Source organism: Cyprinodon tularosa, unplaced genomic scaffold (assembly GCF_016077235.1).
Source record: "Cyprinodon tularosa strain WSP-4 unplaced genomic scaffold, ASM1607723v1 ctg882, whole genome shotgun sequence".
Classification (NCBI taxonomy): domain Eukaryota; kingdom Metazoa; phylum Chordata; class Actinopteri; order Cyprinodontiformes; family Cyprinodontidae; genus Cyprinodon; species Cyprinodon tularosa.
In genome coordinates, this window is record NW_024039654.1 from 93,533 (window position 1) to 105,607 (window position 12,075).

The following is a 12,075-nucleotide window of genomic DNA, read 5'->3' on the forward strand; positions in this document are numbered from 1 at the left end:
GTGGCTGGAAGCTGGAGGGAAGTGGGCTGCAATTTGGCTGGCGCTTGACTGGGAAGGGCCAATTTCAATGGCTGCTACTGTAACAGGATTAAGACACTAAATTTCTCCCTCCAGCCTTTAGGTGGCGGTAATACGATTAACGTATCTAGCACCTAGATCTATGCATTGTAATAGTAAAGCCTGTGCAATTTTTTTTTTTTTTTCAATCGTTGCACACAGCTGCAGCTCACACTGTACAACGAAACCGTCATTTCATCATACAGTGTGAGCTCACAGCTCATGATGTATGTGCAGCACAACGCTCTCATGCAATCTACCTGCTCACACTGCACGAATAAAAACCATGTGTGACTCAGCCCCGCAGTGAGATGGAGCTGCTCTGACTCGTCTATCCTGAAGCCAAACAAATAGAAGGGGAAGATGAATCTCACTATAGTGAGATGCGCTGCCATGGCAATTTGCAATTTGCAAATTTGTGCTGGAAGCCGTAAAAAGAAAAGGCGACGACGTATTTGGAAAAAAAAGACATGGCTGAGCAAACGTGGCTACTACGGTCTGTCAATTTTACAGACAGAACTGTGTTTCACTCATTGCATTCCTGCCATGCTGCTGTGTTTACAGAAGAATCCTTGTTTCTTCTGAGCACTGAGCGATTTGCCCAAACGTTTGATTTTCTCCTTACCTCACGGTTCCTGATCGGGAGGTGGTCGTGAGAGGCTTATTGCCCCTTGTAACCCCCTGTACACTACACGACTCACAACTAACAATCAGGTTGAAAGTCGGCCCGATCGAAAGATTCTCGCATGACTGGAAAATCGCACGCTGGCTTAAGAAGTTTTTCATGCAAAGGTTACAGCAAAGTCCTGCAGCTCTGGATTCTGGAGAAGCTTTTAATGTAATGAAAAACCAGAATCCTTGTAGTAAAAAATTCTTGTGCTTAGTGCAAAGGAAAATGGCAATAAATCTCAAACATACACTCACCGGCCACTTTATTAGGTACCCCATGCTAGTAACGGGTTGGATCAATTCTTGGTGGCATAGATTCAACAAGGTGCTGGAAGCATTCCTCAGGGAGTTTGGTCCATATTGACATGATGGCATCACACAGTTGCTGCAGATTTGTCGGCTGCACATCCATGATGCAAATCTCCCGTTCCACCACATCCCAAAGATGCTCTATTGGATTGAGATCTGGTGACTGTGGAGGCCATTTGAGTCCAGTGAACTCATTGTCATGTTCAAGAAACCAGTCTGAGATGATTCCAGCTTTATGACATGGCGCATTATCCTGCTGAAAGTAGCCATCAGAAGTTGGGTACATTGTGGTCATAAAGGGATGGACATGGTCAGCAACAATACTCAGGTAGGCTGTGGCGTTGTAATGATGCTCAATTGGTACCAAGGGGCCCAAAGAGTGCCAAGAAAATATTCCCCACACCATGACACCACCACCACCAGCCTGAACCGTTGATACAAGGCAGGATGGATCCATGCTTTTATGTTGCAGACGCCAAATTCTGACCCTACCATCCGAATGTCACAGCAGAAATCGAGACTCATCAGACCAGGCAACGTTTTTCCAATCTTCTATTGTCCAATTTCGATGAGCTTGTGCAAATTGTAGCCTCAGTTTCCTGTTCTAGCTGAAAGGAGTTGCACCCGGTGTGGTCTTCTGCTGCTGTAGCCCATCTGCCTCAAAGTTCGACGTACTGTGCGTTCAGAGATGCTCTTCTGCCCACCTTGGTTGTAACGGGTGGTTATTTGAGTCATTGTTGCCCTTCTATCAGCTCCAACCAGTCTGGCCATTCTCCTCTGACCTCTGGCATCAACAAGGCATTTCCGCCCACAGAACTGCCGCTCACTGGATGTTTTTTCTTTTTCGGACCATTCTCTGTAAACCCTAGAGATGGTTGTGCGTGAAAATCCCAGTAGATCAGCAGTTTCTGAAATACTCAGACCAGCCCTTCTGGCATCAACAATCATGCCACGTTAAAAGTCACTCAAATCACCTTTCTTCCCCATACTGATGCTCGGTTTGAACTGCAGGAGATTGTCTTGACCATGTCTACATGCCTAAATGCACTGAGTTGCCGCCATGTGATTTGCTGCTTAGAAATTAAGTGCTAACGAGCAGTTGGACAGGTGTACCTAATAAAGTGGCCGGTGAGTGTAATATTGGTTGAAAATAAGTAAAATTTAGGTTTTTTGAAAATCGATCAGCCTTAATCCACAGCCCACTCAAATACTGCCTTTCTGTCGGACTTAACTGAGGTCCTGATAATATTATATTTTAAACAGTAAATTTCCCCCGATTACATGCAGAGGATGATGTTATGCATGATTCTTGATTGAAGGCCTCTGATGTAGAACGACGGCCATGCTGTGATTTTATGCTCAAATGTAAGGAAAGGTAACTGAATGTGCTGGGATAACGGGTTGATTTGCGGATCCCCCACAGCTGGTCACACCCTGGAGCTGTTGGAGCCGCTGGTGAAGTTCCAAGTGGGCCTGAAGAAACTCAACCTGCACGAGGAGGAGCACGTGCTGCTCATGGCCATCTGCCTGCTGTCCCCAGGTACCGCTGCTCTTTAAGATGTGATCTTTCTTTCATCTCTTTTGGAACCAGTGTAAACTGTGGTTGTTAATGGGTTACTGAAAGCCAGCATGTCCTCAGAGTGTGCTTCGGGGTTTGTGTTGGTGTCAGCTTTTCTGTTTAACCTAGATTCAGCCTGAACGTGACGAGTAGCTGAAGCTGCCAGTAACAGTGAAAAATAATTTCCTAACTACTGCATCTGTTGATATTATAATTGATATGCCAGTAAATGAAGACATTGGTTGTTTCATCCCTGAGGAAGCTTCAGGAACAGATATTAAACCTATAAAACCTTTCATTGAGCCTGGAGGAGTATTTAAAGGAACAAGAAGCAGCTGTACTCCATGCTTACACTGTGATAGATTAAAGTGTAACTATAACGTCTTGCTAGTGAAAGCAATTAACTCCAAATCTAGAAAAACTGGCATCCATTTTTATTTGGAGCTCCTGAATAAACTCTGTTGACGCACTTTTCGCTACAAGTGCAGCTGTGAGTTTAGTTTGGGATGGGTTTCCTCTCTTCTAAAATCTAGACACGCTTTGTCCAATGTTGACACCATTTTTCTTTGCAAAAACAAATCAGGATAATTCAGTGACAATCGGTGCTTCAGTCTCAACACATTTCTAGTTTAACTCAGGTCTGGACTTTGGGCAGAAGAGAAGTACACCACTGATCTCTATTTATTCACTGGATCGCTGATAGACCGAAAAAAGCTGAAGTCACCTGTGGCCATCTTGGTACTCCCCACTTTCACGGAGTTGCGCCATAACGATGCCTGTAATGTAATTTGATTACCATAAAAATGTAATCAATACATGTATATTACAGGTACATCACCAATTTACAGGGTTTCCGCGGGTCAATTAAAATTATCAAAAGCCAGTAAATTATTAATTTTAAGTTAAGGCCTTAATTGGCATTAGATTTCATTAAATGTGATTATTGTGGCGTTTAAAACTCTTTATTAAAAAAAAAAAGTTTATTAAAACAATTTTGTCAGATATATCGCAATGTATTTGCGCAAAACTGCTTCCAGTTGATCGTAAATCCTTATGTTCGGAAAAGAAGCTCGAGGCGGAGAAAAAGCTAATGTGTTTAAAAGTGGCCAGGAAATCTGGACACGGTAGCAGCCTGTCAACGGTAAAGATGATGAAGGATTTTACCGTATGTATATATGAGAGTCATGTGTACTTGTTGATGGCATTAAAAGTATTTCTAAGAGTATCAAAAAGCATTAAATTAGAGTTACTCGTTCCTATTTTTTAAAAGACCCACCCTCTCCACTTGAAAAAAAAAGATATGCGTGCAAGAGTTCTTGTTTAAAATGTGCTGTCCTCATAGCTCATACAAGCGTACTGTGTCCACATACAGCAGGGACTATATAGTGGACTTTATAGCAAACTCAGTTAACTTACCGTTCGGACAGATGATCACTGCTTTTTGCTCGCGTTGGTCACGTAACTCCTCCTTCGCTGTGCGGTGCCTGCGCCATCTTTGTTATTAGTCGATCGCCGCTGTGACAGCAAATCCCATAATGCTTTTCGAGGAGAGCTCTCGGCGCAAGGCATTCCGGGATATATCTGTCTCTTCTGAGGCCTTTCTTTTCTTCTCATACACTTCATAGGCACTTTTTCTCTTACGACCCTCGGCCATTTTCAAAGAAAATGAGAAAGGTGAGCTTCAAAAAGTGTCTGAAACCGTAGCTCACCCCAGATACACGCCTGAAAGTGCACATGCGCAGAAAAAATATAGCTAACTGGGGGCGAGCACATATGACGGCCTTACGTAAACATATCACCAGAATGATTGACAGTTAGGAGGACCATTTATTCAGATGATTCACCCATAAATAAAAGATTGTCCTCTATACCTTTAAGCCCCCCTGAAAAAGAGAAAATCATTGTTCGATTATGTAGCGCACAAATTGTTTACATTCTGACTGCTCTAGATAGGGAGTACCAATATGGCAGCTGTGACTTCAGGGCACTGTGTACTACCAACGGCCTATCAGCAATCCAGTGAATAAATAGAGATCAGTGAAGTATTCCCATTTCCCACACCATGATGCTGCCACTACCGTGTTTCACTCTAAGCATGGTTTGTTCTTGGTGTGTGACCAGAGATTTTACTTCCATGGTTATGTGATTCCAGCATTACTAACTTTTGATGCTTTTGACACTCAGTTTCATTTAGGTGTATCAGAGTAAAGGGGTGAATAACAAAGATGCCACGCGATTCAATTTTTTATATGTAAAGCATAAAGAAAACTCATTTTCCTTTTTGTTACATTCATGTTCTGCTTCATTTTGTATCAGGTTCATGTAAATCTAAAAGTCTGAGGTTTTCATTCCAGAAAACTGAGAAGTTTGAATATTTTTCTACAGTATTCAGGTGGTCTGTCTACTAATATTTGTGGTCCACATGCCCTGACACCTGCTCTCCCCACCCCCTCCCCTTTCTGGTTCTCCATTACAGACCGCCCTGGTGTTCAGGACCATGCCCGCATCGAGCAGCTGCAGGACCGTCTGTCAGAGGCCTTACAGGCCTACATCCGGGTCAACCACCCAGGCGGACGCCTCCTCTACGCCAAGATGATCCAGAAGCTGGCCGACCTGCGCAGTCTGAACGAGGAGCACTCCAAGCAGTACCGCTCGCTCTCGTTTCAGCCTGAGCACAGCATGCAGCTTACCCCGCTGGTGCTGGAAGTGTTCGGCAGTGAGGTGTCATAGCTGAGGAAGAGGAATCTATTCACAGACTCATCAAACGTGGGATTATTACCAAACTCTGCTGCCTTTTCCTCAACTAAACCGAAGCACCTTGGACGCTTTGGAAGGAGACGCACCATCGCTTCTACCTTCATCTGCTTCTCCTTCTGTCAACTGCTCACCTTCCTGGAGGAGCAAAACCATAACTGGATCTCTGGGTTCACTAATATAAACGCGCTGCTGGATCACCAGAATCTCAAACCTCATTTGCTTTTACAAACAAGCTGCCTCGCTCATTTTCTTCTTTTCCACGAATACAGAATCCAACCGTCTTTCATCACCATCCCTCCCACCGTCAGGAAGTTATTTCCCTGCCACATCTTCATCGTCAGATTGCCGGAAACGGCGCTCGGAGTTGCATCTTCTGCTCATTCTGGGTGAAAAACTCTTTGTAAATAGTCATGAATTTTTTTTTTTTGGTTTACAGTTTCTAGCAGCAAAAATCATCCAAATATATCAAGCATCAGCGAACATGAAATAGGAACAGTCTGGTTTCTGGTGGGAGTTAACACCTCCTTGTAAATTCTGCATATGTAAAAGGAAAAAAAAAGAAAAGTCAAATCATATGAGGACAGATGTTTTTGCAAAAGTCTTTTAATTTGGGATTGATGGGTAGAAAGGTGCACTTTGGAAAAAATGAGGATGCTGGGGGGGTGCTACGTTTGTAAAATGATCAAAAGAAGAATGTATGTTTTATTTTACATATGATAAATATAAGCTGTAGTACAAGTCCAAGATTTAGACATACCTAAAGCTTGGCTCGTACTGTATTTAGAAAGAAATACTTCTGAGAGTGTTGAAAAAATGATTCTAATAATGAAAAGGATGTTAGGACCCCTCCTCTGATGTGTGTGTATATGCCAACGTATAAAAACATATGCACACATGCACTGAGATGCGTTATGAGGAGTCGCTATTTTTGCTATACCTGTACAGTGTGCAAGATTATGGATGGGCCACAAGGGGGTGTGTGCACAGGCTCTGACTGAACATTCATTGCAACTAGGCTCTCGGTTGTGCTCTCTTAATTTCTGGACCTGTGAAGTTTGTCGGCTGACCTACACAAAGATAACTTCCTGTTTTGTGGACGGCTATTTTTTCAGAAAAAAAAAGAAAACAAAATAAAATTGTCGGACTGGTTGGATTGCTGCTAAGACAGAACTCAGATAGTTGGACAGAAACCAGCTGCCAGCTGTTGCCTCAGGGAAAGTTTGTCTGGCGATTCTCTGGTTTTTATGGCATGTGTGTGTGTTTGGCGTTAGCTTACAATCAGGAGAGGGAGGTTTAGAGAGTTTTTGAAGCTCAATGCATCACTGTGATTTCTAATTATACTGAACGACAGCAAAAGGAAGCTAAGAGGTAAACATTTCTGGAAGAAAAAAAAAATCTCTATATAAGAAACCTTTTTAGAGGATCCTATTGTCTGTACGAGAGTATAAATACATTTTAGCTACACAGTCACTTTTATGAAATTAGTAGAAGCCTTAAATGTAATGTTTTTAAAGATAAAGCAAGTTTTCTAGAGCAGTGGTTCTCATCATAATGTCACCACCACAGATACAGTTATAATTCAGTGACAGTGCACAGTTGGTAAAAAAAAAACCCCAAAGAAACAGCATAAAGATTTTAGTGAAATTAGATATTAAAGCAGGAGAGTCTGAGTTTTCTCATCCAATCTTCGCCTCAAAATCCAATATGGCCTCCTTACAAACAAAAGTAAGGGTTAGTCCCCCTAAAACTTTATGTTTAACCTTTTAAAACACAAAAAATGACACAGTATTGGACAAAGTCCTTGCATTAATCTGTTGAAAAGGTGTTTTAAAGTCCAAAAACCATATTACCGTATTTTCACGACCATAAGGCGCACCGTACTAAAAGGCGCAGTCTCAGTTATGTGTCCCATTTCTGTATTTAACACACACATAAGGCGCACCGGACTATAGGGCGCATTTTTTATATACAGGTACATGTCCTCTACTACCTTTAAATAGCTCTACTGCGTATTTTAAAAATACAGCGGGCCCAAAACTGAGTATGACTGTGCTTTATTCATGTATTTATTACAAAGTATTAATCAAACCTGCGAGCTGGCCATGAGACAGACACATCGCAGATGACACAGCGCTGTGATTACTCCTAAATTAACTTAAAATCCTGAAACCTGCCGACGGAATATGTTCGCTTTTATTGCCGGTATCCTGGTGCCTGCAGTTTAAATTATTTAGATGAAAAACACCTGCCAGCAGCCGCGGTGAGGCTGCTGTTGAAGGGATTTACTGTCGGTGCACCGCTGGTATGTGGGGGTCTGAGCGCCTCCGACAGAAATAGATAATCTGGATGAACTGACTGCGATTATTAAGTTTTCAGGTGGCCTTTCTCACTTAAAAACATATTAAAACTACTTTATTCCCCCTGATCACAGCAAATATAGCTGCAAGATTTAGATTATTTAGATGAAAAAACACCTGCCAGCCACCGCGGTGAAGAGGAGGAGACCCGCCCAGAGGCTGCTGTTGAATTAAGTTTTAAGGTAGAAAAATAGAGCGGGAGCAAAACTGAGTATGTTTGTGCTTTATTCATGTATTTATTACAAAGTATTAATCAAACCCATCAAAGTCATCATCCTCTGTTTCTGAATTAAACAGCTGCGCTAAATCAGACATGCCAATTTCCCATTCTTCGCTGTCAGAGTCACTTTCCGTGCAGCGCGGCTCCTCAGAAATAATGCCGGCTTTTGCGAAAGCTTGAACAACAGAGCCAGCAGACACGTTAGTCCATCTACAATCCATCCGCAAACGGTGGCGTAATCTGCCCGGTGCTGCCTTCCACTTATCCTGAAACTGTGGTCTCCGTCTGTCATCCATCGCTCCCACGCAGCTCGCAGCCTTACTTTGAACGGGCGCTTCACACCGATGTCGAGCGGTTGAAGCTCCTTTGTCAGACCCCCGGGATAACGGCGAGCACAGCCTTCATTTGATTCACCTTTTTTTCACATCGGCTGTGAGATGGGCACGCAGCGATGGTGATGCGTGGAAAAAAGCACCTGGTCTCCTCACATACACCTGCCTTTCATCATCTTCTCATCCATCTAGCCTTTTTCATTTGCGTTAATATCATGTCATCAGAGCGCTGTGTCTGTCTCGCTGTCAGCTCCCAGATCAGCTTCTCTGATTGGTTGATGCGGCGCGTCCAGCAGCAAAACTTCAATTTTCCCATCTCGAGCAGCAGCAGCGCGTTGGCGGTGCGTCAGATGCTTAAACGCTCCCGACGCGCTGCACCTGCAGCTCAAAACGCGCTGCGGGACCTTTTGCTGCGCCTATACGCGCGTCAACCATTGACTTTGCATGTAAACTCGCTGCTTCTGCTGCACCTGCTGGGTCCGGTTCACACCGATGTTGAGCGGTTGAACAGCGAGCACAGCGTTAATTTGTTTCCCCATGTTTTTCACATCAGCTGTGAGATGGGCACGCATGGAGTTACATATTAACAGCGATGGTGATGAGTGAAAAAACAAACACCTGGTCTCCTTACATTCAGCCACTCTTTCATCATCTCCTCAATGAGGTGGTCTCAAAAGTCGCAGTTACAACACACATAAGGCGCACCGCACCATAGGGCGCACCGCACATTTTGAGGGAAAAAAAAAAGACGTTTAAGTGCGCCTTATAGTCGCGAAAATACGGTAAGTGTATATTAGGGGAGTGGTGGTCTAGTGGTTAGGGCATTGAGCTTTGAATCCTGAGGTTCTGAGTTTGAGCCCAGCTCTCATAACTAGGGATGGGGATAGTTAATATTTATTGATATCAATACCTTTATCGATACTCCTTATCGATCCGAGTCTTTATCGATACCACTATCGATACTTTTCTGTTATTTGGTGGAAAGACGATGCAACAAAATTTTTTAACAGAACTGGTATTGCTTTTATTGCTTAACAAGTGAGCTTAACAAAAACGTTTCTAGCCTTCAATAAACATGGCTAATGTAATAGGCAACCTCGAAATGACATAAAACTAACTAGAATATATTTTCACAATTGTTGGTTAATGTATTGTCTACTGTCACTTTTCATCATGTTTTTAGTGATTAGGAAAATATTTAACAAATAAATAATTGTATTTTAAATTAAATGTAACTTTTAATAAATGTTGGCATCAGTAGTTTAATTATATATAGAGCAATATACAACTGTATTACTCATGTTTCTCGCCATAAACAAAATTTCCCGTTTTCTTTACGTTACACTTGAACGCATCATGATAACCTAATTGTCGTTTTACTGAGCCAATCTGAACACATCATCACGCAGCACGTCTGAAACTTTATTTACTTTTCAAGCTAACTAGCTTGTATGCTTCCGATTACAAGACGGATTTCACAATTACTATTTTTAACTGACCGGACAAGCTACAAAGTCTGTGTGCGCGCTTACCAGTGGTACTCTGAGTGGATGATGAAGACGGCCCGACTGTGGTGCGGGGGGGAGGAGGAGTCTTTTCCGTTCAGCCATTCTCGAGTCGCGAGCAAAGTTAAGTGCCAGACTTCACTTGTTTTACTTTTAATATCTGTTTGCTTACAATTTCATTCCAAAACATTGGTGGACATGCTGCAGTGATTGGATTGATTAGATTTAAATGCTGTGACGCGACTCGAGGGACACACAATTATGTTACAGGACCTCCGGGAAAAAAAACCAAAAAACGACCAGACTCGATAGTGGTATCGATAAGCCCAGACGTTATTGATTTTCGGGTTTGGAAAAAAGTGGAACCGGGTCCTTGATGGAACCGGGTTTCGATCCCCATCCCTACTCATAACACTCTGGGTCTCTGAGCAAGACCCTTCACCCCACAATGCTCCCCGGGCGCCCCACAGTGGCAGCCCACTCATCCCCCAAGGGATGGGTTAAATACAGAGTTAATTTCTCCATTGTAAGATCAGTGAAGTTCTATTATTATTTATTGTAAGATAGTTTATTAATCCAGCTGGCTTTTTACTCCCTGAATTTATTTCTAATTTCTACTTAAAAATTATTGTTTTTTTATTTTTACACTGATTGTAAAATATTTCGATGGATTATCTTAAAGCAATAGATTTAAATGTAGGAATTTTATGCTAATTATTGCAACATATGGTAAAACCTTTGGCCACTAGTTGGCGCCAAACAGATTTCCATATGATCCTCACCATGTTTATTTACATTAACAGGCATTAGTTGTATATATATATCTATATATAGATATATATATAGATATATATATGGCTTTATGCTGGTTTGAGAACATATTTGCTGCAAAAAAATAAACAAATTTGGTTACAAAGATAACTTTTCTTGAGCTCTTAATCCTATTTCAACGTTATCTGCTGTTTCTGCAGAGTTTCAGTATTCACTTGTTGTGCCTGAACATCTAGTCTTATTAGTGTGTGTTTTTTTGATTTCATGACTTTAAACCTGTCCTGCAAATTAATTATGCATAGCCTTATTAGCTGTAGTGGAGCTAACCCATATGCCACCATCAGTACTGCTGCTACAGTCACCTGGGCTTTAAACGTGTTGCAGTTTGTCCATATAAAGGGAATAAGACTGATTTTTTTTAATTATTATTATTTCACAGATGAGAAAGTTCAGCCTCCTACCTTTTTATCATCACATTAATTTCAATTCAATGCCAGCTGCATAAGCAAGGTTTTTATCACTACATATCATATCCTTTGTGCTCACAGCTCAGGCAGGCCTGGATCACCCCCTTGTGGAAAAATGTTGTAAATACCACTTTTTTAGTCTGTACATAGAAGCTGATGTAGGTATATTACTAAGAGGATTAATTTACTGATGGGAAGAAGTTTGGGAGATGCTAGGCTATATGCAATTATAGAAGCTCTTTCAGTGTATTCAACTTAAATGGACAGAGACGCTTAATATGGGCAACTTCATGAGCTGTAGATGCTGCAGGTGGGACTATTTTAATTTCTGTTCTGGAGGGTTAGGATCAGCAACCGATTGACTCTGATAGAGTCCCTTCAAAAATACATGAAAATAAAAATGTGGGTTTTATCTAAATTTTAAACTTTAAACATTCCCAGAATGATAGATTCATTCAGAAATCACCCGTCAGCTCATAAGGTCTCTTTATTAAGCGTATTTCTGTCCATTCCTGGACTCTGGATGTATGTATCTCCCCTCTCTCTCAATCAATAAGCTTTTGATGATATATACATAATATTTTCATTTTGGTAAATATCTGATTTCTTCTGTTTCTCTTGATTGTTGATTTTCTTTTAAATGGTGGGTCAGGTGTTTGGCTGTGCTGCTAGCGCTTGGCTCCCTGCTGGGGAGCTTTGTTGAATGAAGGAGGGATAAGCAGTGTGGACCTATGGAGCCTTTTCCAAGTGTTTGTCGACGAGTTTGAAAATCCCCTGCTCTGTCAGAGGCACTGCAAAGACGTTTACCCATTGAGTTAAATCATTTTGTTGTCTGTAGAGCTGCAGTCCACATATACGGCATTGGGGATAATTTAAAAAAACAACAACATCAAGTTATCCCCAATAACACTGCCTGAACTGATTGGATTCCCGGCGTATCTGGCTGCTGAGCTCTGCAGCAGCTGTTGGCGTGCCTCTATACTCATCGGCCAGCCGTGTAACCATCTCTTCTTCTTCAACAGCCATTTAAACAACTCTTCTCTGTATAGCTTTAATGTTAGCCGCCAGCCGAG

The 12,075-nt window shown here is 42.0% G+C and overlaps 1 protein-coding gene across 2 annotated transcripts in view; it reads left to right on the forward strand.

The window, feature by feature from the left end:
• The window catches only part of LOC119775623 (vitamin D3 receptor A), a 96,123-nt gene extending 89,618 nt beyond the window's left edge, over positions 1–6,505 (forward strand). For both annotated transcript variants that reach the window (XM_038273673.1, XM_038273674.1), the window contains exons 9-10: positions 2,459–2,575; positions 5,070–6,505. In XM_038273673.1, coding sequence (XP_038129601.1) covers positions 2,459–2,575; positions 5,070–5,323 — 371 coding nt within the window. In that variant the 3' untranslated portion in view covers positions 5,324–6,505. The remainder of the gene's footprint in view (positions 1–2,458; positions 2,576–5,069) is intronic.
• Positions 6,506–12,075: the final 5,570 nt, after the last annotated feature.